The sequence below is a fragment of the Rhinoraja longicauda genome, chromosome 41, assembly GCF_053455715.1.
Source record: "Rhinoraja longicauda isolate Sanriku21f chromosome 41, sRhiLon1.1, whole genome shotgun sequence".
NCBI classification, from domain to species: Eukaryota; Metazoa; Chordata; class Chondrichthyes; order Rajiformes; family Arhynchobatidae; genus Rhinoraja; species Rhinoraja longicauda.
This window is the reverse complement of record NC_135993.1, coordinates 2050619-2075072: the sequence shown is the minus strand read 5'-3', so window position 1 is coordinate 2075072 and position 24454 is coordinate 2050619. Positions and strand designations below refer to the sequence as shown.

Sequence of the window (24454 nt, the reverse complement as noted above, 5' to 3'; positions counted from 1 at the left end):
CCCCCTCGTTCTCACCTTCCACCCCACCAGCCAGCGGATCCAACATATCATCCACCAACATTTCCGTCACCTACAACAGGACCCCACCACTGGCCATATCTTCCCATCCCCTCCCCTCTCTGCGTTCCGCAGAGACCGTTCCCTCCGTAACTCCCTGGTCCACTCGTCCCTTCCTACCCAAACCACCCTAACCCCGGGCACTTTCCCCTGCAACCGCACGAGATGCAACACCTGTCCCTTTACCTCCCCCCTCAACTCCATCAAAGGACCCAAACATTCTTTCCAGGTGAGACAGAGGTTCACCTGCACCTCCAACCTCATCTATTGCATCCGCAGCTCTAGATGTCAACTTATCTATATCGGCGAAACCAAGCGCAGGCTCGGCGATCGCTTCGCTGAACACCTGCGCTCGGTCCGCATTAACGCAACTGATCTCCCGGTGGCCCAGCACTTTAACTCCCCCTCCCATTCCCAGTGTGACCTCTCTGTCATGGGCCTCCTCCAGTGCCATAGTGAGGCCCGCCGGAAATTGGAGGAACAGCACCTCATATTTCGCCTGGGCAGTTTGCAGCCCGGTGGTATGAACATCGACTTCTCCAACTTTAGACAGTTCCTCTGTCCCTCCCGTCCCCTCCTCCTTCCCAGATCTCCCTCTATCTTCCTGTCTCCACCTATATCTTTCCTTTGTCCCGCCCCCCTGACATCAGTCTGAAGAAGGGTCTCGACCCGAAACGTCACCCATTCCTTCTCTCCGGAGATGCTGCCTGACCTGCTGAGTTACTCCAGCATTTTGTGAATAAACCATGTCGACCAGCGATCCCCACACACCAACACTATCCTACACACACTGGGGACAATTTTTACATTTACCAAGCCAATTAACCTATAAACCTGTGTGTCTTTGGAATGGTTTCTCTAGTTTCCCTCTGCCTTGACTCTCAGTCTGAAGAAGGTTCTCGACCCGAAACGTCACCCATTCTTTCTCTCCAGAGATGCTGCCTGACCCGCTGAGTTACTCCAGCACTCTGAGAAACGTCACCTATCCATGTTCTCCACAGATGCTGCCTGACCCGCTGAGATACTCCAGCACTCTGTGAAACGTCACCTATCCGTGTTCTCCACAGATGCTGCCTGACCCGCTGAGATACTCCAGCACTCTGTGAAACGTCACCTATCCGTGTTCTCCACAGATGCTGCCTGACCCACTGAGTTACTCCAGCACTCTGTGAAACGTCACTTATCCATGTTCTCCACAGATGCTGCCTGACCCGCTGAGTTACTCCAGCACTCTGTGTCTAACTTCAGCGGATGCTGACGGCAGTTCTGGCCACGGCCACATCCTGAACCATCTGTGAAACGAGAACACTTTGCTCGACGACTCGACCGAGCGAGCAGATGGAGATCGTGCTGCCTGTGGCTCACCTCGAGAGGCAGCGGTGGTAAATCCTCAGCCGGACACAGTCCGTGAGTAAACCCTTGACCCACACTCCTCACTCTCCTGCGTGCTCTAATGTAGACTGCGGTTCCTTGTTTCTGAAGATAGACACAAAATGCTGGAGTAACTCAACGGGTCAGGCAGCATCTCTGGAGAGAAGGAATGGGTGACGTTTCGGGTCGAGACCCTTCTTCTGACTGAGAGTCAAAGGAGATGGAAACTAGAGAAACCATTCCAAAGACACGCAGGTTTGTAGGTTAATTGGCTTGGTAAATGTAAAAATTGTCCCCAGTGTGTGTAGGATAGTGTTGGTGTGTGGGGATCGCTGGTCGACATGGACCTGTTTCTGCGCTATCTCGAAACCAAAAAAAAACTGAACTGTACAATAATAAACTAGAGTAACAAGTCCTTGTCGGATGCGTTTCCATTCACTTTGTATAGATCTTGAAACCATTTACTTCCCATCTCTCATTTCTCTTTTGAGAAGGTGGAGAGCAGGTTTTGTCTTGCTAGGCCATTAGAGAAAGCATTTGAGAGTCAACAGTTTACTTTAGTTTAGAGATGGAGACGTTTAGGAAAAGAGGCCTTCAGCCCACTGTATCCACGCTGACCGGCAATCACCCGTTCATATTACCTCTATCCGACAACTTACCAATAAACCTACAAACCTGCATGTCATAGAGTCATAGAGTCCTACAGCACAGAAAGAGGCCCTTCGGCCCATCGTGTCCGTGCCGCCCGTTACCAAACATAGTCTAATTTTAATCCCATTTTCCCGCATTTGGACCGTAGCCCTGAATGTCGTACATTTCAAGTGCCCATCCAAATGCCTCTTAAACGTTGTGAGTGTTCCCGCCTCCACCACCACCCCAGGCAGTGAGTTCCAGACTCCAACCACCCTCTGGGTGAAAAAGTACTTTCTCACATCCCCCCTGAAACCTCCCTCCCCTTACCCTGTATCTATGTCCCCTCGTTGTTGAACCTTCCACCAGTGGAAGAAGTTCCCCGCCATCTACCTTATCTATGCCCCTCATGATCTTGTCCACCTCGATCATGTCCCCTCTCAGCCTTCTCTGCTCCACGGAAAACAACTGCATGTCTTTGGAGTGTGGGAGGAAACCGGAGCGCCCGGAGAAAACCCACGCAGGTCGCGGGGAGAACGTACAAACTCCGTACAGACAGCGCCCGTAGTCGGGATGGAACCCGGGTCTCTGGCGCCGTGAGGCAGCAGCTCTACCCGCTGCTCCACCGCGCCGCCCCGTTAAGGCAACTGTGACTTCGCAAATGGCGTCAAAAGCAGGCGACTCTTGTGGATGGTCTGAGTGGACTATTTCTATGAAAATAATGTCTGTACCTCGGTATTTGTGACTGTAAAGAACCATTGAACCATGAGTATTTATTCACAAAATGCTGGAGTAACCCTTCCTTATTTCTACTCCATGACTGAGTCTAGTGAGACTTCTTCTGACACACTTTTTGAGCTAGGTAGAGCTCTTAAGGATAGCGGAGTCGGAGGGTATGGGGAGAGGGCAGGAACGGGGTACTGATTGAGAATGATCAGCCATGATCACATTGAATGGTGGTGCTGGCTCGAAGGGCTGAATGGCCTCCTCCTGCACCTATTGTATATTGTGTATTGAGGCATGGTGACCCCAAGCCCTTTAGTTTCGTTTAGAGATACAGTGCGGAAACAGGCCCTTCGGCCCACCGAGTCCGTGCCGACCAGCGATCCCCGCACATAAACACTATCCTACACACACTGGGGACAATTTACCATTTTTTACAGAAGCCAATTAACCTACAAACCCCGCATGTCTTTTGGAGTGTGGGAGGAAACCGGAGCACCCGGAGAAAACCCACGCAGGTCACGGGGAGAACGTACAAACTCCGTACAGACAGCGCCTGTAGTCGGGATTTTGTACGGCATTTGTACATTCTCCCTGTGGCCGCGTGGGTTTCCTCCCACACTCCAAAGACGTGCGTGTCTGTAGATCAATTGGCTTCTGTAAATTGTTCCCAGTGTGTAGGGTACAGGTGTGTAGGGTACAGGTGTGTAGGGTACAGGTGTGTAGGGTACAGGTGTGTAGGGTACAGGTGTGTAGGGTACAGGTGTGTAGGGTACAGGTGTGTAGGGTACAGGTGTGTAGGTACAGGTGTGTAGGGTACAGGTGTGTAGGGTACAGGTGTGTAGGAAAATAACTGCAGATGCTGGTTTAAATCAAAGGTAGACACAAAATGCTGGAGTAACTCAGCGGGTCAGGCAGCATCTGTGGAGAGAAAGAATGGGTGATGTTTCGGGTCCAGACCCTTCTTCAGACTGATGTCAGGGGATAAAGTCCTGCCCCCTCCTCTGACATCAGTCTAAAGAAGAGAGTTAGAAACATAGAAACATAGAAAATAGGTGCAGGAGTAGGCCATTCGGCCCTTCGAGCCTGCACCGCCTTTCAATATGATCATGGCTGATCATCCAACTCAGTATCCCGTACCTGCCTTCTCTCCATACCCCCTGATCCCTTTAGCCACAAGGGCCACATCTAACTCCCTCTTAAATATAGCCAATGAAGTGGCCTCAACTACCTTCTGTGGCAGAGAATTCCACAGATTCACCACTCTCTGTGTGAAGAAATGTTTTCTCATCTCGGTCCTAAAAGACGTCCCCCTTATCCTTAAGCCGTGACCCCTGGTTCTGGACTTCCCCAACATCGGGAACAATCTTCCCGCATCTAGCCTCTCCAACCCCTTAAGAATTTTATATGTTTCTATAAGATCCCCCCTCAGTCTTCTAAATTCCAGCGAGTACAAGCCTAGTCTACCCAGTCTTTCTTCATATGAAAGTCCTGCCGTCCCAGGGATCAATCTGGTGAACCTTCTCTGTACTCCCTCTAAGGCTAGAATGTCTTTCCTCAGATTAGGAGACCAAAACTGTACACAATACTCCAGGTGCGGTCTCACCAAGGCCCTGTACAAGGCTCTGGGGGCTAGTGGAATCAAGGGATATGGGGAGCAGGCAGGCACGGGTTACTGATTGTGGATGATCAGCCATGATCGCAATGAATGGCGGTGCTGGCTCGAAGGGCCAAATGGCCTCCTCCTGCACCTATTTTCTATGTTTCTACGTTTCTACGTCACCCATTCCTTCTCTCCAGAGATGCTGCCCGTCCCGCTGAGTTACTCCAGCAGTTTGTGTCTACCTTCGATTTAAACCAGCATCTGCAGTTTATTATCCTACACAATGAAACACTCCTTGTCTCTTGATCTTTCAGTGGGACCATTCCTCCAAATGGCGAGACTTCGCCTGTACCTCACTGCCCTGCTGGGGCTTCTGATATCCTTGGCGGACACCTCCACTGCCAACCTCTGTGACACCTGCAGTTGCCCTGAGGGCAGCCAGAAGACAGTGTGGTGCATTAGCAAGTCGCTGGCCAAGGTTCCCAGGAACCTGCCTCTGGGCGTCCAAGAACTGTACTTGCAGCACAACAACATCTCCACCGTCCTCCCAATGGATTTCTCATCTGGAGATGCATCAGGTCCTCTTCCCAGCGAGTCTCTCCTGGTCCTCGATCTCAGCCACAACCTTCTCACTTCCATCCCCACCCAAGGGCTGGAGCTCCTGACCCAGTTGACGAGGCTTTTCCTCAACAGCAACCTCATATCGTCCCTGGCTCCGGGATGCTTGAAGACGCTCATCAAACTGGAGGAGCTGTATCTGAATGGCAACCTCCTCGTCTCGCTGGAGCCGGGGGTCTTCTCCGGCCTCCCCCATCTCCGCCTGTTGATGCTGAGCTTGAATCGGATCGCCACCATTGCCCCCGGGGTCTTCAGTGAGCTGGGTCAACTGGACTTGCTCCAACTCAACGCCAACCAGATCAGCGAGATCCGGCCTGGTTCCTTCCAGGGCCTGGGGGGCCTGACGCAGTTGTACCTCCGCAGTAACAACATCTCCGCCCTCACCAGGGGGTCCCTAGACGGGCTGGACCAACTGCAGATTTTAAGCTTTGCCAACAACCGCATCCAAATGGTTTCCGAGGAAGTGATGGGGCACCTGAAATCACTGAAGAATCTCTACTTGAATAATAATCAAATCGGGTTCCTTCCTGGATTTCTGTCCACCTTTGCAGATCTGACCTTGTTGGACGTCAGCGCCAATGGGCTCACTGGCCTGGCGGAAGATCCCTTCTACAACCTCACCAAGCTCAGGCGCCTGGACCTGAACTCAAACAACCTCACCACCCTTCCTCCCCAAGCCTTTCAAACGCTCCGGAATCTGACCCTCCTGAACCTGTTCAACAGTGGCATCCAGTCCCTGCCTGACACCATCTTCCTCGGCCTCCTCAACCTGAAGGAGCTGCACTTGGACAACAACCAGATCTCGTCCCTCCCTCCAGACGTCTTCCGGGGTCAGTCAGAGCTGAGGGAGCTTCAGTTGGACAACAATCTCCTCGTTGAGCTGCCTGAGAGGATCTTCGAAGGTCTGACCCGTTTGAGGACTTTGTACCTCGATAACAACCAGTTGGAGGCCATCCCAAAGAAGGCCTTCCATCATCTGGTCCACCTGAAAGAACTTCAACTGGACCAGAACTGCATCTCCTCCCTCCCCAGGAGGGTCTTTGGCAGCTTGGTGGAGCTCCGCATTCTCCAGCTCAGCCAGAACCAGCTGTCCCATCTCCATCACGACGTCTTTGAGGGTCTGGTCAACCTGAAGGAGCTTCAACTGAACGGCAACGCCCTGTCGTCCATCTCCCATGGAGCCTTCAAGGACCTGAAGAAGCTGAGGGAGCTGCATCTGGAGGGCAACCGGTTGTCCATGGTGCGGGCAACCACCTTCCATGACCTGCACAGGCTGGAGATTCTCCAGCTCCAGTTCAACCACCTCCACCACCTGCCCGCTGATGTCTTCTCCCAGCTGGGCCACCTGCAGAAGCTGCTCCTCCACAACAACTATCTCTCCACCCTGGAGCCCGGTAGCTTCGCCGGCCAGCACAGCCTGGAGGAGCTCCACCTGGACCGCAACCAATTGTCCACCCTGCCCGCCCCGCTCTTCCGAGACCTGGCCCATCTCACCCTCCTGCACCTGGACTTCAACAGGTTGGGCGGGCTGAGCGACGGGCTCCTTGGACCTCTGGGGAGGTTGGAGCAGATCCATCTGGGGGAGAACCCCTGGAGGTGTGACTGCCCCTCCATCTTCTACCTGAGGGACTGGCTTCGTGACAACCCCAGCATCGTGGCCCAGCCCGTCAACTGTTTCCCCGACCGGTCACCTGTGGCAGCCGTGAGGAATCTCTCCTCAGTCCTTTCCTACTGTCCCTCCTCGTCCACACCAACCCCGACCCTCCTCCCCCTCCCCCTCCTCCTCTCCGTCTCCTCATTCCTCTGCCTCCACATTCTAGGGTTGCCAACTGTCCCCTATTAGCCGGGACATCCTGTACTTTGGGCTAAGTTGGTTTGTCCCGTACGGGACCGCCCTTGTCCCGTATTAGTAGGGTTGCCAATGTCCTCACTCCCAAACAAGGGTGACGTCACCGCCCCGCGCCCCATGTGACCTCACCCAGCCAGCGGCCACGTGCTCCCGCTCCACCAATGGCGGTGACGTCACCCTTTGTCCCTTATTTGGGAGTGAGGAAGTTGGCAACCCTACCACATTCCCTTCCCCTCACGCCAATCCAAATCCAGTCCCGGCCGACCTCTGCCGACTCCTCCCATCCCAACGTCGTCACGATCCCTGTCCTTGCTCCCGAACACTCTTGGACGTAGGCACAAGAGTATACCCTTCAGCCCCTCAAACCTTGCTGCACCATTCCAAGATGGCCGACCCAAGATACGTTCATAAGTTCTAGGTGCAGAATTAGGCCATTCGGCCCATCGAGTCTACTCCGCCATTCAATCACGGCTGATCTATCTCTCCCTCCTAACCCCATTCTCCTGCCTTCTTTCCATAACCCCTGACACCCGCACTAATCAAGAATCTATCTTCCTCTGCCTTAAAAATATCCACTGACTTGGCCTCCACAGCCGTCTGTGGCAATGAATCCCACAGATTCACCACCCTCTGACTAAATAAATGCCCCATATTTTTCCCCAGCTTATTACGCAAAAACGATTCACCTCTACCCCATTGTGGACATTGGACTTTGGCTCTGGAACTGATGTGCTGAAATGCTGAGAAATAAATTCTACACTATGTATCTACCTGTGGTACTTGAGATTAAGTTGATTGTGTTTATGTGCAGTATTCACTGGAGTTTAGAAGGATGAGAGGGGATCTTATAGAAACGTATACAATTATAAAAGGACTGGACAGGCTAGATGCAGGAAACATGTTCCCAATGTTGGGGGAGTCCAGAACCAGGGGCCACACAGTCTAAGAATAAAGGGGAGGCCATTTAAAACTGAGGTGAGAAAAAAACGTTTTCACCCAGAGAGTTGTGAATTTGTGGAATTCTCTGCCACAGAGGGCAGTGGAGGCCAATTCACTGGATGGATTTAAAAGGGAGTTAGATACTCTAGGGGCTAGTGGAATCAAGGGAGAAGGCAGGCACGGGTTACTGATTGTGGATGACCAGCCATGATATAATGAACGGCGGAGCTGGCTCGAAGGGCCAAATGGCCTCCTCCTGCACCTATTGTCTGTGTTTCTGTGTTGCTATAATATCATTTGATCTGATTGGATAGCATGCAAACCAAAGCTGTCCACTGTACCTCGGTACACGTGACAATAATAAACATAAACCTAAACATAATAACTCTCAATTTCCCTGTAGTTTAGACATTTATCCAGGACTTAAATAACCCCAGGTAGTCCATCAACAAAGGCTCTCTGTGGTACAGAGATTTAGAAACTCAATATTTAGAGGGATGAGGGGAAACCTCTTTGAAACTTACCGAATAGCGAAAGGCCTGGATAGAGTGGATGGGGAGAGGATGTTTCCACTAGTGGGAGAGTCTAGGACCAGAGGGCACAGAATTAAAGGACGTGCCTTTAGAATGGAGATGAAGAGGAATGATTTTAGTCAGAGGGTGGTGAATTGTGGAATGAACAGACTTGATGGGCCGAATGGCCTAATTCTCCTCCTATTACTTTTGAACATAGTGCTGCCTTGACTCCTGTTCGATTTAGTTTGTATTTGATTTGAAAGATACAGCTCAGAAACTTCAGCCCACCGACCACCAGTCTGAAGAAGGGTCTCGACCCGAAACGTCACCCATTCCTTCTCTCCAGAGATGCTGCCTGACCCGCTGAGTTACTCCAGCTTTTTGTGTCTACCTTCGATTTAAACCAGCATCTGCAGTTTTTTCCCTACACACTTTAACTGTGTAATGGATACTTTTTGATGAAGACAGACACAAAATGCTGGAGTAACTCAGCGGGTCAGGCAGCATCTGTGGAGAACATGGATAGGTGACGTTTCACAGAGTGCTGGAGTAACTCAGCGGGTCAGGCAGCATCTGTGGAGAACATGGATAGGTGACGTTTCACAGAGTGCTGGAGTAACTCAGCGGGTCAGGCAGCATCTGTGGAGAGAAGGAATGGGTGACATTTTGGGGCAAGACCCTTCTTCAGACCACTGATGATCAGGCGACCGGTGCAAAGATTTTGTTTCCATTAGTGTTACGTGCGCCTGTTGGAGTCAGACGACTTTGTTCACAGCTCACCTGTATCGCTGACTCAGAGACTTGCGAGAGTGTGAGATGTTATCGGGCCTTGTGGTAACCAGCACATCTTAGCTGTTGACATTAGGTTTCTTGGAAATAAAACTAGGCTTCGACCTAACCACAAAACCCCATCTCTGTCTGCTGATTCAACCTGAAGATTTTCCGATACCACTCTGGTCCCGTCAAGGACCTCAGACCGTGAAACATTAACTGGCTTTGCAGAAGAAAACGGTGCAAGTGGGCCAGAACGAAAGAACAAAGGGTGCCTCACAGCACCAGGGACCCAGGTTCGATCCTGACTACGGGTGCTGTAAGAAAATAACTGCAGATGTTGGTACAAATCGAAGGTATTTATTTCACAAAATGCTGGAGCAACTCAGCAGGTCAGGCAGCATCTCAGGAGAGAAGGAATGGGTGACGTTTCGGGTCGAGACCCTTCTTCAGACTGACTGAGTTGAGTAACCCATTCCTTCTCTCCTGAGATGCTGCCTGACCTGCTGAGTTACTCCAGCATTTTGTGAAACAACTGACTACGGGCGTTGTCAGTACAGAGTTTGTACGTTCTCCCCGTGACCTGCGTGGGTTTTCTCCGGGTGCTCCGGTTTCCTCCCACACTCCAAAGACGTGCAGGTTTGTGGGTTAACTGGCTTCGGAAAAATGTTAAATTGTCCCTAGTGTGTGTAGGACAGTGTGGGGATCGCTGGTCGGCACGGCTTTGAGAATAGGGGGTCGGCCATTTAGGACAGAGATGAGGAAAAACTTTTTCACCCAGAGAGTTGTGAATCTGTGGAATTCTCTGCCACAGAGGGCAGTGGAGGCCAATTCACTGGATGTTTTCACGAGAGAGTTAGATTTAAAAACATAGAAACATAGAAAATAGTTGCAGGAGTAGGCCATTTGGCCCTTCGAGCCTGCACCGCCATTCAATATGATCATGGCTGATCATCCAACTCAGTATCCCGTACCTGCCTTCTCTCCATACCCCCTGATCCCTTTAGCCACAAGGGCCACATCTAACTCCCTCTTAAATATAGCCAATGAACTGGCCTCAACTACCTTCTGTGGCAGAGAATTGCACAGATTCACCACTCTCTGTGTGAAAAAACCCCTTCTCATCTCGGTCCTAAAAGACTTCCCCCTTATCCTTAAACTGTGACCCCTTGTTCTGGACTTCCCCAACATCGGGAACAATCTTCCTGCATCTAGCCTGTCCAACTCCTTAAGAATTTAGCTCTTAGGGCTAACGGAATCAAGGGGTATGGGGAGAAAGCAGGAACGGGGTACTGATTCTGGATGATCAGCCATGATCATATTGAATGGCTGTGCTGGCGCGAAGGGCCTCCTCCTGCACCTATTTTCTGTGGTTCTATGTTTCAGTGACTCCATGGGCCGAAGGGCCTGTTTCCACGCTGTATGTCTAAACTAAACAAAGCAAAAAACCTAAAGTAAAATACGTCAGCCTGCCAGGATCTTGTCCTTTACTCAGTACTATCTTGTACGTGACATTGTGGTTTTTACATTGCCTCTCTAAAGTCAGCAAAATGATTCGCGGGTTGATAAAAAGAAATCAAAAAAATGAAAATCTGCAGATTATTGCTGAAAATCGAGGATTTTTTTAATGAGGATGTTGCCAGGACTCGATGATCTGAGCTGTAGGGAGAGGTTGAGCAGGCTGGGAATTTAGAAGGATGAGAGGGGATCTTATTGAAACATGTAAGGTTATTAAGGGATTGGACACGCTAGAGGCAGGAAACATGTTCCCAATGTTGGGGGAGTCCAGAACCAGGGGCCACACACAGTTTAAGAATAAGGGGTTGGCCATTTAGAACGGAGATGAGGAAAAACCTTTTTCAGTCAGAGAGTTGTAGATCTGTGGAATTCTCTGCCTCAGAAGGCAGTGGAGGCCAATTCTCTGAATGCATTCAAGAGAGAGCTAGATAGAGCTCTTAAGGATAGCGGAGTCAGGGGGTATGGGGAGAAGGCAGGAACGGGGTACTGATTATGGATGATCAGCCATGTTGATCACATCGAATGGCGGTGCTGGCTCGAAGGGCCGATTAACCCACAAACTCGCACGTGTTTGGGACGTGAGTGGAAACCGGAGCACCCGGAGGAAACCCACGTAGTCCCAGGCAGAACGTGCAAACTCCACATACAGACAGCGCCCGAGGTCAGGATCGAACCTAGGTCTCTGGCGCTGTGAGGCTAGATGCCATCAGTTTAACCCTGCAAGATTTAGCTTGTATAGATAACCCAGTCACATCCACAGTGCATACACACATGCAACCTTGCAAGCTAATATCAGAGAGATATAACAGTGGTTTGACCTGAGGTTTGTAGAAAACACGTAACTGTGGATTTGTTGGTTAAATTCATAAAGGTTTATTAATGCTGGCTCTATTTAGCTTAAGAAAAAAACCCTGCAGATGCTGGTTAAAATCGAAGGTAGACACAAAATGCTGGAGTAACTCAGCGGGTCAGGCAGCATCTCGGGAGAGAAGGAATGGGTGACGTTTCGAGACGAGACCCTTCTTCAGATCATGCATTGGGCCCGCTGAGTTGCTCCAGCTTTTTGTGTCTATCTTTTGCTGAGTTACCTTACTGTGGTATAAGGCACTATACAAATGCAAACCATTCTATTATGCAAAAGAATGAATTCTCAAGCTTAATAATTCAGGTAAAGGCCATTCGGCCCATTAATACTAGCACGGCTAACTTCCGAGTTCATTAAAATACAACCACAGCGGCCAGTATAAGTCAACAATCTTTGTGATATGGTATAGGACAAATACTGCAGATGCTGGTTTAAATCGAAGGTAGACACAAAGTGCTGGAGTAAGTCAGCGGGTCAGGCAGCATCTCGGGAGAGAAGGAATGGGCGACGTTTCAGGTCGAGACCAAGGTCACTAGGGTTGCCAACTTCCTCACTCCCAAATACGGGACAAGGTGACGTCACCGCCCCGCGCCCGGGCGGCCGCCATTGGTGGAGCGGGAGCACGTGGCCGCTGGCTGGGAGAGGTCACGTGGGGCGCGGGGCGTTTCGGGTCGAGACCCTTCTTCAGACTGAAGTCTGAAGTCTGAAGAAGGGTCTCGACCCGAAACGTCACCCATTCCTTCTCTCCTGAGATGCTGCCTGACCTGCTGAGTTACTCCAGCATTTTGTGAAATAACTGACTACGGGCGTTGTCAGTACAGAGTTTGGACGTTCTCCCCGTGACCTGCGTGGGTTTTCTCCGGGTGCTCCGGTTTCCTCCCACACTCCAAAGACGTGCAGGTTTGTGGGTTAACTGGCTTCGGAAAAATGTTAAATTGTCCCTAGTGTGTGTAGGACAGTGTGGGGATCGCTGGTCGGCACGGCTTTGAGAATAGGGGGTCGGCCATTTAGGACTGAGATGAGGAAAAACTTTTTCACCCAGAGAGTTGTGAATCTGTGGAATTCTCTGCCACAGAGGGCAGTGGAGGCCAATTCACTGGATGTTTTCACGAGAGAGTTAGATTTAGAAACATAGAAACATAGAAAATAAGTGCAGGAGTAGGCCATTTGGCCCTTCGAGCCTGCACCGCCATTCAATATGATCATGGCTGATCATCCAACTCAGTATCCCGTACCTGCCTTCTCTCCATACCCCCTGATCCCTTTAGCCACAAGGGCCACATCTAACTCCCTCTTAAATATAGCCAATGAACTGGCCTCAACTACCTTCTGTGGCAGAGAATTCCACAGATTCACCACTCTCTGTGTGAAAAAAACGTTCTCATCTCGGTCCTAAAAGACTTCCCCCTTATCCTTAAACTGTGACCCCTTGTTCTGGACTTCCCCAACATCGGGAACAATCTTCCTGCATCTAGCCTGTCCAACTCCTTAAGAATTTAGCTTTTAGGGCTAACGGAATCAAGGGGTATGGGGAGAAAGCAAGAACGGGGTACTGATTCTGGATGATCAGCCATGATCATATTGAATGGCGGTGCTGGCTCGAAGGGCCTACTCCTGCACCTATTTTCTGTGGTTCTATGTTTCAGTGACTCCATGGGCCGAAGGGCCTGTTTCCACGCTGTATGTCTAAACTAAACAAAGCAAAAAACCTAAAGTAAAATACGTCAGCCTGCCAGGATCTTGTCCTTTACTCAGTACTATCTTGTACGTGACATTGTGGTTTTTACATTGCCTCTCTAAAGTCAGCAAAATGATTCGCGGGTTGATAAAAAGAAATCAAAAAAATGAAAATCTGCAGATTATTGCTGAAAATCGAGGATTTTTTAAATGAGGATGTTGCCAGGACTCGATGATCTGAGCTGTAGGGAGAGGTTGAGCAGGCTGGGAATTTAGAAGGATGAGAGGGGATCTTATTGAAACATGTAAGGTTATTAAGGGATTGGACACGCTAGAGGCAGGAAACATGTTCCCAATGTTGGGGGAGTCCTGAACCAGGGGCCACACACAGTTTAAGAATAAGGGGTTGGCCATTTAGAACGGAGATGAGGAAAAACCTTTTTCACTCAGAGAGTTGTAGATCTGTGGAATTCTCTGCCTCAGAAGGCAGTGGAGGCCAATTCTCTGAATGCATTCAAGAGAGAGCTAGATAGAGCTCTTAAGGATAGCGGAGTCAGGGGGTATGGGGAGAAGGCAGGAACGGGGTACTGATTATGGATGATCAGCCATGTTGATCACATCGAATGGCGGTGCTGGCTCGAAGGGCCGATTAACCCACAAACTCGCACGTCTTTGGGACGTGAGTGGAAACCGGAGCACCCGGAGGAAACCCACGTGGTCCCAGGCAGAACGTGCAAACTCCACATACAGACAGCATCCGAGGTCAGGATCGAACCTAGCTCTCTGGCGCTGTGAGGCTAGATGCCATCAGTTTAACCCTGCAAGATTTAGCTTGTATAGATAACCCAGTCACATCCACAGTGCATACACACATGCAACCATGCAAGCTAATATCAGAGAGATATAACAGTGGTTTGACCTGAGGTTTGTAGAAAACACGTAACTGTGGATTTGTTGGTTAAATTCATAAAGGTTTATTAATGCTGGCTCAATTTAGCTTAGGAAATAAAAACTGCAGATGCTGGTTAAAATCGAAGGAAGACACAAAATGCTGGAGTAACTCAGCGGGTCAGGCAGCATCTCGGGAGAGAAGGAATGGGTGACGTTTCGAGACGAGACCCTTCTTCAGATCATGCATTGGGCCCGCTGAGTTGCTCCAGCTTTTTGTGTCTATCTTTTGCTGAGTTACCTTACTGTGGTATAAGGCACTATACAAATGCAAACCATTCTATTATGCAAAAGAATGAATTCTCAAGCTTAATAATTCAGGTAAAGGCCATTCGGCCCATTAATACTAGCACGGCTAACCTCCGAGTTCATTAAAATACAACCACAGCGGCCAGTATAAGTCAACAATCTTTGTGATATGGTATAGGACAAATACTGCAGATGCTGGTTTAAATCGAAGGTAGACACAAAGTGCTGGAGTAACTCAGCGGGTCAGGCAGCATCTCGGGAGAGAAGGAATGGGCGACGTTTCAGGTCGAGACCAAGGTCACTAGGGTTGCCAACTTCCTCACTCCCAAATACGGGACAAGGTGACGTCACCGCCCCGCGCCCGGGCGGCCGCCATTGGTGGAGCGGGAGCACGTGGCCGCTGGCTGGGAGAGGTCACGTGGGGCGCGGGGCGTTTCGGGTCGAGACCCTTCTTCAGACTGAAGTCTGAAGTCTGAAGAAGGGTCTCGACCCGAAACGTCACCCATTCCTTCTCTCCTGAGATGCTGCCTGACCTGCTGAGTTACTCCAGCATTTTGTGAAATAACTGACTACGGGCGTTGTCAGTACAGAGTTTGGACGTTCTCCCCGTGACCTGCGTGGGTTTTCTCCGGGTGCTCCGGTTTCCTCCCACACTCCAAAGACGTGCAGGTTTGTGGGTTAACTGGCTTCGGAAAAATGTTAAATTGTCCCTAGTGTGTGTAGGACAGTGTGGGTATCGCTGGTCGGCACGGCTTTGAGAATAGGGGGTCGGCCATTTAGGACTGAGATGAGGAAAAACTTTTTCACCCAGAGAGTTGTGAATCTGTGGAATTTTCTGCCACAGAGGGCAGTGGAGGCCAATTCACTGGATGTTTTCACGAGAGAGTTAGATTTAGAAACATAGAAACATAGAAAATAGGTGCAGGAGTAGGCCATTTGGCCCTTTGAGCCTGCACCGCCATTCAATATGATCATGGCTGATCATCCAACTCAGTATCCTGTACCTGCCTTCTCTCCATACCCCCTGATCCCTTTAGCCACAAGGGCCACATCTAACTCCCTCTTAAATATAGCCAATGAACCGGCCTCAACTACCTTCTGTGGCAGAGAATTCCACAGATTCACCACTCTCTGTGTGAAAAAAACCCTTCTCATCTCGGTCCTAAAAGACTTCCCCCTTATCCTTAAACTGTGACCCCTTGTTCTGGACTTCCCCAACATCGGGAACAATCTTCCTGCATCTAGCCTGTCCAACTCCTTAAGAATTTAGCTCTTAGGGCTAACGGAATCAAGGGGTATGGGGAGAAAGCAAGAACGGGGTACTGATTCTGGATGATCAGCCATGATCATATTGAATGGCGGTGCTGGCTCGAAGGGCCTGCTCCTGCACCTATTTTCTGTGGTTCTATGTTTCAGTGACTCCATGGGCCGAAGGGCCTGTTTCCACGCTGTATGTCTAAACTAAACAAAGCAAAAAACCTAAAGTAAAATACGTCAGCCTGCCAGGATCTTGTCCTTTACTCAGTACTATCTTGTACGTGACATTGTGGTTTTTACATTGCCTCTCTAAAGTCAGCAAAATGATTCGCGGGTTGATAAAAAGAAATCAAAAAAATGAAAATCTGCAGATTATTGCTGAAAATCGAGGATTTTTTTAATGAGGATGTTGCCAGGACTCGATGATCTGAGCTGTAGGGAGAGGTTGAGCAGGCTGGGAATTTAGAAGGATGAGAGGGGATCTTATTGAAACATGTAAGGTTATTAACGGATTGGACACGCTAGAGGCAGGAAACATGTTCCCAATGTTGGGGGAGTCCTGAACCAGGGGCCACACACAGTTTAAGAATAAGGGGTTGGCCATTTAGAACGGAGATGAGGAAAAACCTTTTTCACTCAGAGAGTTGTAGATCTGTGGAATTCTCTGCCTCAGAAGGCAGTGGAGGCCAATTCTCTGAATGCATTCAAGAGAGAGCTAGATAGAGCTCTTAAGGATAGCGGAGTCAGGGGGTATGGGGAGAAGGCAGGAACGGGGTACTGATTATGGATGATCAGCCATGTTGATCACATCGAATGGCGGTGCTGGCTCGAAGGGCCGATTAACCCACAAACTCGCACGTGTTTGGGACGTGAGTGGAAACCGGAGCACCCGGAGGAAACCCACGTGGTCCCAGGCAGAACGTGCAAACTCCACATACAGACAGCATCCGAGGTCAGGATCGAACCTAGCTCTCTGGCGCTGTGAGGCTAGATGCCATCAGTTTAACCCTGCAAGATTTAGCTTGTATAGATAACCCAGTCACATCCACAGTGCATACACACATGCAACCATGCAAGCTAATATCAGAGAGATATAACAGTGGTTTGACCTGAGGTTTGTAGAAAACACGTAACTGTGGATTTGTTGGTTAAATTCATAAAGGTTTATTAATGCTGGCTCAATTTAGCTTAGGAAATAAAAACTGCAGATGCTGGTTAAAATCGAAGGAAGACACAAAATGCTGGAGTAACTCAGCGGGTCAGGCAGCATCTCGGGAGAGAAGGAATGGGTGACTTTTCGAGACGAGACCCTTCTTCAGACCATGCATTGGGTCCGCTGAGTTGCTCCAGCATTTTGTGTCTATCGTTTGCTGAGTTACCTTACTGTGGTATAAGGCACTATACAAATGCAAACCATTCCATTATGCAAAAGAATGGATCTTCAAGCTTAATAATTCAGGGAAAGGCCATTCGGCCCATTAATACTAGCACGACTAACCTCCGAGTCCATTAAAATACAACCACAGCGGCCAGTATAAGTCAACAATCTTTGTGATTATGGTATAGGACAAATACTGCAGATGCTGGTTTAAATCGAAGGTAGACACAAAGTGCTGGAGTAACTCAGCGGGTCAGGCAGCATCTCGGGAGAGAAGGAATGGGCGACGTTTCAGGTCGAGACCAAGGTCACTAGGGTTGCCAACTTCCTCACTCCCAAATACGGGACAAGGTGACGTCACCGCCCCGAGCCCGGGCGGCCGCCATTGGTGGAGCGGGAGCACGTGGCCGCTGGCTGGGTGAGGTCACGTGGGGCGCGGGGCGGTGACGTCACCCTTTGTCCCGTATTTGGGAGTGAGGAAGTTGGCAACCCTACTAATACGGGACAAGGGCGGTCAAACTAATTTAGCCCAAAATACGGGATGTCGCGGCTAATACGGGACAGTTGGCAACCCTACATGTAAGAAGGAACTGCAGATGCTGGTTTAAACTGAAGTTAGACACAAAAAGCTGGAGGAACTCAGCGGGTCAGGCAGCATCTCGGGAGAGAAGAGAGAATGGGTGACGTTTGGGGTCGAGACCAATACACCCATCCCTTCTCTCCAGAGATGCTGCCTGTCCCGCTGAGTTCCTCCAGCTTTTTGTGTCTATCTTTGTGTGCGTCAGATGGTGTCGGAACAAAGTTCCTTGGCGGCCCAGGCCAGAATGCCAGGAAGGGAATGTTTATAGAAAGATAACAGAGGGGCTGTATATTAAAAGGTGGTGTCGGTCAATAGGTGGAAAGGCTATTTAGAATGATTTAGTCCTGTTCATTTTAAATTCCTGCCCCGTGTAAATTCCTGTTGCAAAGACAATGTTGTTTTTGTGAATATACTGTGGGCTCTGTGGCCAGGCAGGAAGATACATCGGCCAAATTGATGCGCATAAGGATTGTATAGAACACACCCGCGTGATACCAAGTATTTTTGTTTAACTAATTGAAAGATAAATGTAGAGCTAAGCCGCCAGGGAAACGTCTTCCTCATCCCATTCCAGGAAGGGTGTGTAGGTTTTGGAGAGGGTGTAAGTTTATCAGAACGCTGCCTGGATAAGAGGGTATTAGCTCCAAGAGGAGCAGGTAGTTTTAGATTAGAGATACAGCGTGGAAACAGGCCCTTCGGCCCACCGAGTCCGCGCCGACCAGCGATCCCCGCACACTAACACTAGGGACAATTTACATTTACAACAAGCCAATTAACCTACAAACCCGCACGTCTTTGGAGTGTGGGAGGAAACCGAAGATCTCGGAGAAAACCCACGCAGGTCACGGGGAGAACGTGCGAACTCCGTACAGACAGCGCCCGTAGTCGGGATCGAACCCGGGTCTCTGGTGCTGTGAGGCAGCAGCTCTACCCGCTGGGCCACCTGCCGTACTCTACTAAGATTCGGTATATCGACCTCTATATACCGGTGTTCGGTATATCGTGGTTACAGACCTCCCCACTGTTTTGTTAGTGTGTTTCCTTCCTGTAACCTGCTACAGTGCAGCTACACAACTAATTAACAGAGGCTTTACACTCCAGTCTTGGGTTCAGACATTTTAATTCAGGATCACTCTGGCTACAGCCCCATGGGTCATATATCCCCGGTACTGCACCATCGGGTGCACTATTCCCATAACATCCCCCTTTATTTACAAAACAGATATGTACAGGAACTTTACATGTATAGCCATAAATTAAATTCTTCCATGGCATCTTAGTTCAGTGCTCGGAATTATCTAAACTTTGAACAACACATGTCTGGTTCCTCATTCCCTTTCCCTTTTTATTTATTCAGTTTTATTAGCCATTACCACTACTTCTACATAAAAGGTGGAAGTGGCGGTGCCTAACGGCTGCTGCTCGCTAGCAGTCTGTTCGTCTTTTTTCCTTTTTTTTGTTGTTGTGTGTCGGTGTTGGGATGGGTTGTTTTTTTTTTTGGTTGTGTATGTGTGGGGGGTGGTGGTGTGGGTGGGGGGACGGGGGAAATCTTTCTCTTTTAGGTCTCTTCCTCACGGCGCGGGGTGCGGCTCGGCCGCGGGGCCTTCCATCGCTGGTGCGGCTCGGCCGCGGGACCTAACATCGCCCGGCGCGGCTCGGCCGCTGGACTTAACAGTGCCCGGTGCGGCTTGGCCGCGGGGCTTAACAGTGCCCGGTGCGGCTCGGCCGCGGGGCCTAACATCGCTGGTGCGGCTCGGCCGCTGGACTTAACATCGCCCGGCGCGGCTCGGCCGCTGGACTTAACATCGCCCGGCGCGGCTCGGCCGAGGGACTTTTCATCGCTGGTGCGGCTCGGCCGCGGGACCTAACATCGCCCGGTGCGGCTCGGCCGCGGGGACTTAGCTGCGCACGGCTCGGCCGCGGGGCCTTCCATCGCCCGGCTCGGCCGCGGGACGTTTCAGCGCCCGGTGCGACTCGGCCGCGGGGACTTCCATCCCCTTGCGGGGACTGTGCGGGTCGGTCGGGGACGAGCTGTCTGTCCGTGGGCGTGGGGAAGAGAGTGGAAGTTTTGTTGCCTCCATCACAGTGAGGGGGTGTTTGGAGTCACTGTGATGGACGTTTGTGTTGGGGTCGTGTGTCGTGTGTTCTTTTTTGTGTGACTGCTATGTAGTTTCGTTCGGTACCTTGGTACCGAATGACAAATAAAGCTCTGTTGAACTGTTGAACTGTTGAACTGTTGAAACAATGCATATCAAACTATAACCAAAAATATAACATTAACTTTTTAAACATAACCTAATATCCTTTACATCTATATTTAACTACATGTACAGGCCCGATCCTTATGTGGGTACATCACATAATCCTGCAGATAGCGTGGTTTTCGAACGCATCTACCAGCTCCGGTTCAGGCAACGTCACCAGGTCAACATCAACGCGATGTCATGGCTCGTTGGTCTTCCTCAGATGGCGCCGATTCCGACGATAGACGACGCCGTCCTCGGTTCTGACTTCATAAGATCTGGGTTGCGCAACACGGCCTACAACCACAGCCTTCCTCCAGGACTGATGTCGATTATCGGTCGGCTTCACTCGAACTGGATCGCCAGCTTTCAGGGGAATCAGATCTTGAGATCCTCTGTTGTAGTAGTTATTCTGCTTGTCTGTTCTCTAGCTGCTCTCAACTCATCTCTTACTTTTTTTCGGAATTTCAGGTTTGAGCAGCCTCTGAGTATATCATATATCATATATCATATATATACAGCCGGAAACAGGCCTTTTCGGCCCACCAAGTCCGTGCCGCCCAGTGATCCCCGCACATTAACACTATCCTACACCCACTAGGGACAATTTTTACATTTACCCAGCCAATTAACCTACATACCTGTACGTCTTTGGAGTGTGGGAGGAAACCGAAGATCTCGGAGAAAACCCACGCAGGTCACGGGGAGAACGTACAAACTCCGTACAGACGGCGCCCGTAGTCAGGATCGAACCTGAGTCTCCGGCGCTGCATTCGCTGTAAAGCAGCAACTCTACCGCTGCGCTACCGTAGTCGGTAGAATGGTCCTGGTACGTCTGTTCATCAATCTTTGAACTGGACTGCTACTCATGCCAGGTGTTGGTGTGTTGCGAAAAGCTGGTAGGCTCAGGTAAGGGTCAGCTCCGGCAGCCTTAGCCTTCCTCAGCAACTTTCACACTGCTCTCCGCCTTTCCATTACTCTGTGGATAATAGGGTGATGTGCTCGTATGTTCAAACTGCCACTTCTTGGTAAATCTCTTGAACTCCTCAGCTGTGAACTGTGGCCCATTATCTGTGATGAGCTGATCTGGTATTCCATATCTTGCGAACTGCCCTTTCATTTTATGGATGACATTCACTGCCAGTGTTTTCTCTAGATGGGCGGCACGGTAGCGCAGCGGTAGAGTTGCTGCTTTACAGCGAATGCAGCGCCGGAGACTCAGGTTCGATCCTGACTACGGGTACTGCACTGTAAGGAGTTTGTACGTTCTCCCCGTCACCTGCGTGGGTTTTCTCCGAGATCTTCGGTTTCCTCCCACACTCCAAAGACGTACAGGTATGTAGGTTAATTGGCTGGGTAAATGTAAAAATTGTCCCTAGTGGGTGTAGGATAGTGTTAATGTACGGGGATCACTGGGCGGCACGGACTTGGAAGGCCGAAAAGGCCTGTTTCCGGCTGTATGTATATGATATGATATGATAGTCTATTTCCCAATATCCTGAGAAATAGTCCACAGTGATCGAATAGTTCCTTCCATCCAAGTGGAACAAATCTGCACCCACCTTCGCCCATGGTCTCTCTGGAATTTCATGGGAATGCAGTGTTTCCTTTGGTTGCTCTTTCCCTTGAGCTTGACATGTCTCACGTTTTTGTATGAAGTCCTTTATTTCTGCACTCATTCCGGGCCAGTGCAGACATTCTCTTGCCCATCTTAGACAGCCATTCACACCAATGTGGGAATCATGTACTCATGTGAGCATGTCGCGTCTCCTGGCTTTACTCTCTCTCCCCTAAATATGAGACCATCTCCAACACTCAGCTCATCCCTCACATGGAAATAGGAGATGAGCTCTGGGTCAACATCCTTCTTGTTCTCTGGCCAGCCTCGTTTGACCACCTCTTGCAGTTTCTGCATAGTCTCATCTTCTCCTGTTGCATCCCTTATGCCATTTAGCAGAGGCTGTGCTATTGGGATGTGCCTTGCCAGGTTTACAGTCTCCAGTTCTCATATCATATCATATCATATCATATATATACAGCCGGAAACAGGCCTTTTCGGCCCACCAAGTCCGTGCCGCCCAGCGATCCCCGTACATTAACACTATCCTACACCCACTAGGGACAATTTTTACATTTACCCAGCCAATTAACCTACATACCTGTACGTCTTTGGAGTGTGGGAGGAAACCGAAGATCTCGGAGAAAACCCACGCAGGTCACGGGGAGAACGTACAAACTCCTTACAGTGCAGCACCCGTAGTCAGGATCGAACCTGAGTCTCCGGCGCTGCATTCGTTGTAAAGCAGCAACTCTACCGCAGCGCTACCGTGTCTTGTCAGTCTTGCCAGTCTGAAAATACGCTCTGATCAGCGTGTCTGCAAGGTGCATCTCCTTCCCTGGTCTGTATCTTATTGTCACATCATAGGTCTGCATCCTCACCAGCATCCTCTCTGCAATCTCTTTGGTGCCCGATGAAGTGGTTTTGTGGCGATTATCTCCAGTGGCTTATGGTCTGTCTGCACATTCACTGGCCTTCCATATGTGTACACATGGAACCTCTCTAGACCAAACCTCACTGCCAGCAATTATTTTTCTATTTGTGCATATTTGGTCTCTGCATCCGTCAGGGCCCTGCTGGCATAGGCAACTGGATGGCCCTCCTGCATCAGCACCGCACCAAGTCCAGTTTCTCACGCGTCGGCCTGAACTGTCAGCTCCTTGGATGGATCATAGTATCTGAGTACTGGCTCGGCAGTTACTAACTTCTTTATGTCCATCACCGCCCTGTCATGCACCTGTGCCCACCACCAAACTATATCCTTCTGTGTCAGCTTGCGTAGCGGTTCACATAGACCGCTTAATCCAGGAAGGAATTTGCTTAAGTAGTTAACAAAGCCAATAAATCTCTGAACTCCTTGGACATCCTTTGGGTTCGGCATCTGTAGCACGGCTTCTACCTTCCTTGGATCTGGTTTCAGTCCTGCAGCAGAGACTCTATGTCCTATGAAAGTCAAGTCAAGTCAAGTCAAGTCAATTTTATTTGTATAGCACATTTAAAAACAACCCATGTTGACCAAAGTGCTGTACATCTGATTAGGAAAAAAAACAAAACATAACGGCAGGCAGCCAAACACAACGGCGCGGCCATCTTGAACAAAATGTTTAACTAAAGGAGAATGGTGTCCCGCGGCCGCGCCGCACCAGGCGATGGAAGGCCCCGCGGCCGAGCCGCACCGGGCGCTGTTCAGTCCCGCGGCCGAGCCGCGCCGGGCGCTGTTCAGTCCCGCGGCCGAGCCGCACCGGGCGCTGTTCAGTCCCGCGGCCGAGCCGCGCCGGGCGATGGAAGGCCCCGCGGAAGAGACCTAAAAAATAAGAAAGATTTCCCCCACCCACACCCCCCCCCCCCACATACCCACCCACCCTCACCACCCCCCCCCACCCACCCTCACCACCCCACCCACCCACCCCCACTCCCCCACCCCCACCCCCACCCCCACCCCCCCCGCTTCAAAGAGTTTGTGGCCAGGGTGAGATGAGTGACTTCCTTCACCTTCAGCTTTGCCTTCTCTATGTTCAGCTTCAGGTGACGGTCACGACATCTCTCCATCAGAGCTTTAACCTTCCTGTCACGGTCTCGTTCTGCTTCCTCTGCCGTTTTTCCTTTCCCAAACACTAGGATGTCGTCAGCAACAGACCTCACTCCTTCCAGGCCCTCCAGCACTTGGTTCTTGTCGTTGCTGGAACTCCTCAGGGGCCGTGGCCAGACCAAACGGCGTGCGTCTCCACCTATATCTACCATATGGTGTGTTAAATGTCGTAAGCTGAGAACTCTCATCATCCAGTTCCACATGCCAAAACCCATTCTTGGCATCAAACGTGCTAAAGACCTTGGCATCATTCAGGTCGGTGAGAACATCTTCGATCGTCGTCATTGGGTAATGACTTCTTTTAAGCCCCTTGTTCAGATCCCTCGGGTCTAAACACACTCTCAACTTCCCATTGGGCTTTTCTACACACACACAAGGCTGGATACATTAATGACTTAGACGAAGGGATTAAAAGTACCATTAGCAAATTTGCAGATGATACTAAGCTGGGGGGTAGTGTGAATTGTGAGGAAGATGCAATAAGGCTGCAGGGTGACTTGGACAGGTTGTGTGAGTGGGCGGATACATGGCAGATGCAGTTTAATGTAGATAAGTGTGAGGTTATTCACTTTGGAAGTAAGAATAGAAAGGCAGATTATTATCTGAATGGTGTCAAGTTAGGAGGAGGGGGAGTTCAACGAGATCTGGGTGTCCTAGTGCATCAGTCAATGAAAGGAAGCATGCAGGTACAGCAGGCAGTGAAGAAAGCCAATGGAATGTTGGCCTTCGTAACAAGAGGAGTTGAGTATAGGAGCAAAGAGGTCCTTCTACAGTTGTACCGGGCCCTGGTGAGACCGCACCTGGAGTACTGTGTGCAGTTTTGGTCTCCAAATTTGAGGAAGGATATTCTTGCTATGGAGGGCGTGCAGCGTAGGTTCACTAGGTTAATTCCCGGAATGGCGGGACTGTCGTATGTTGAAAGGCTGGATCGATTGGGCTTGTATACACTGAAATTTAGAAGGATGAGGGGGGGATCTTATTGAAACATATAAGATAATTAGGGGATTGGACACATT

At 50.1% G+C, this 24454-nt stretch overlaps 1 protein-coding gene across 1 annotated transcript; it reads left to right on the top strand.

Moving 5' to 3' along the window:
• Nucleotides 1-1423: 1423 nt before the first annotated feature.
• On the top strand, nucleotides 1424-6845 carry LOC144611713 (uncharacterized). The gene is made up of 2 exons (XM_078430946.1): nucleotides 1424-1464; nucleotides 4699-6845. The coding sequence occupies exon 2, from the start codon at nucleotides 4716-4718 to the stop codon at nucleotides 6843-6845; it is 2130 nt and encodes a 709-aa protein (XP_078287072.1). The 5' UTR covers nucleotides 1424-1464; nucleotides 4699-4715.
• Nucleotides 6846-24454: the final 17609 nt, after the last annotated feature.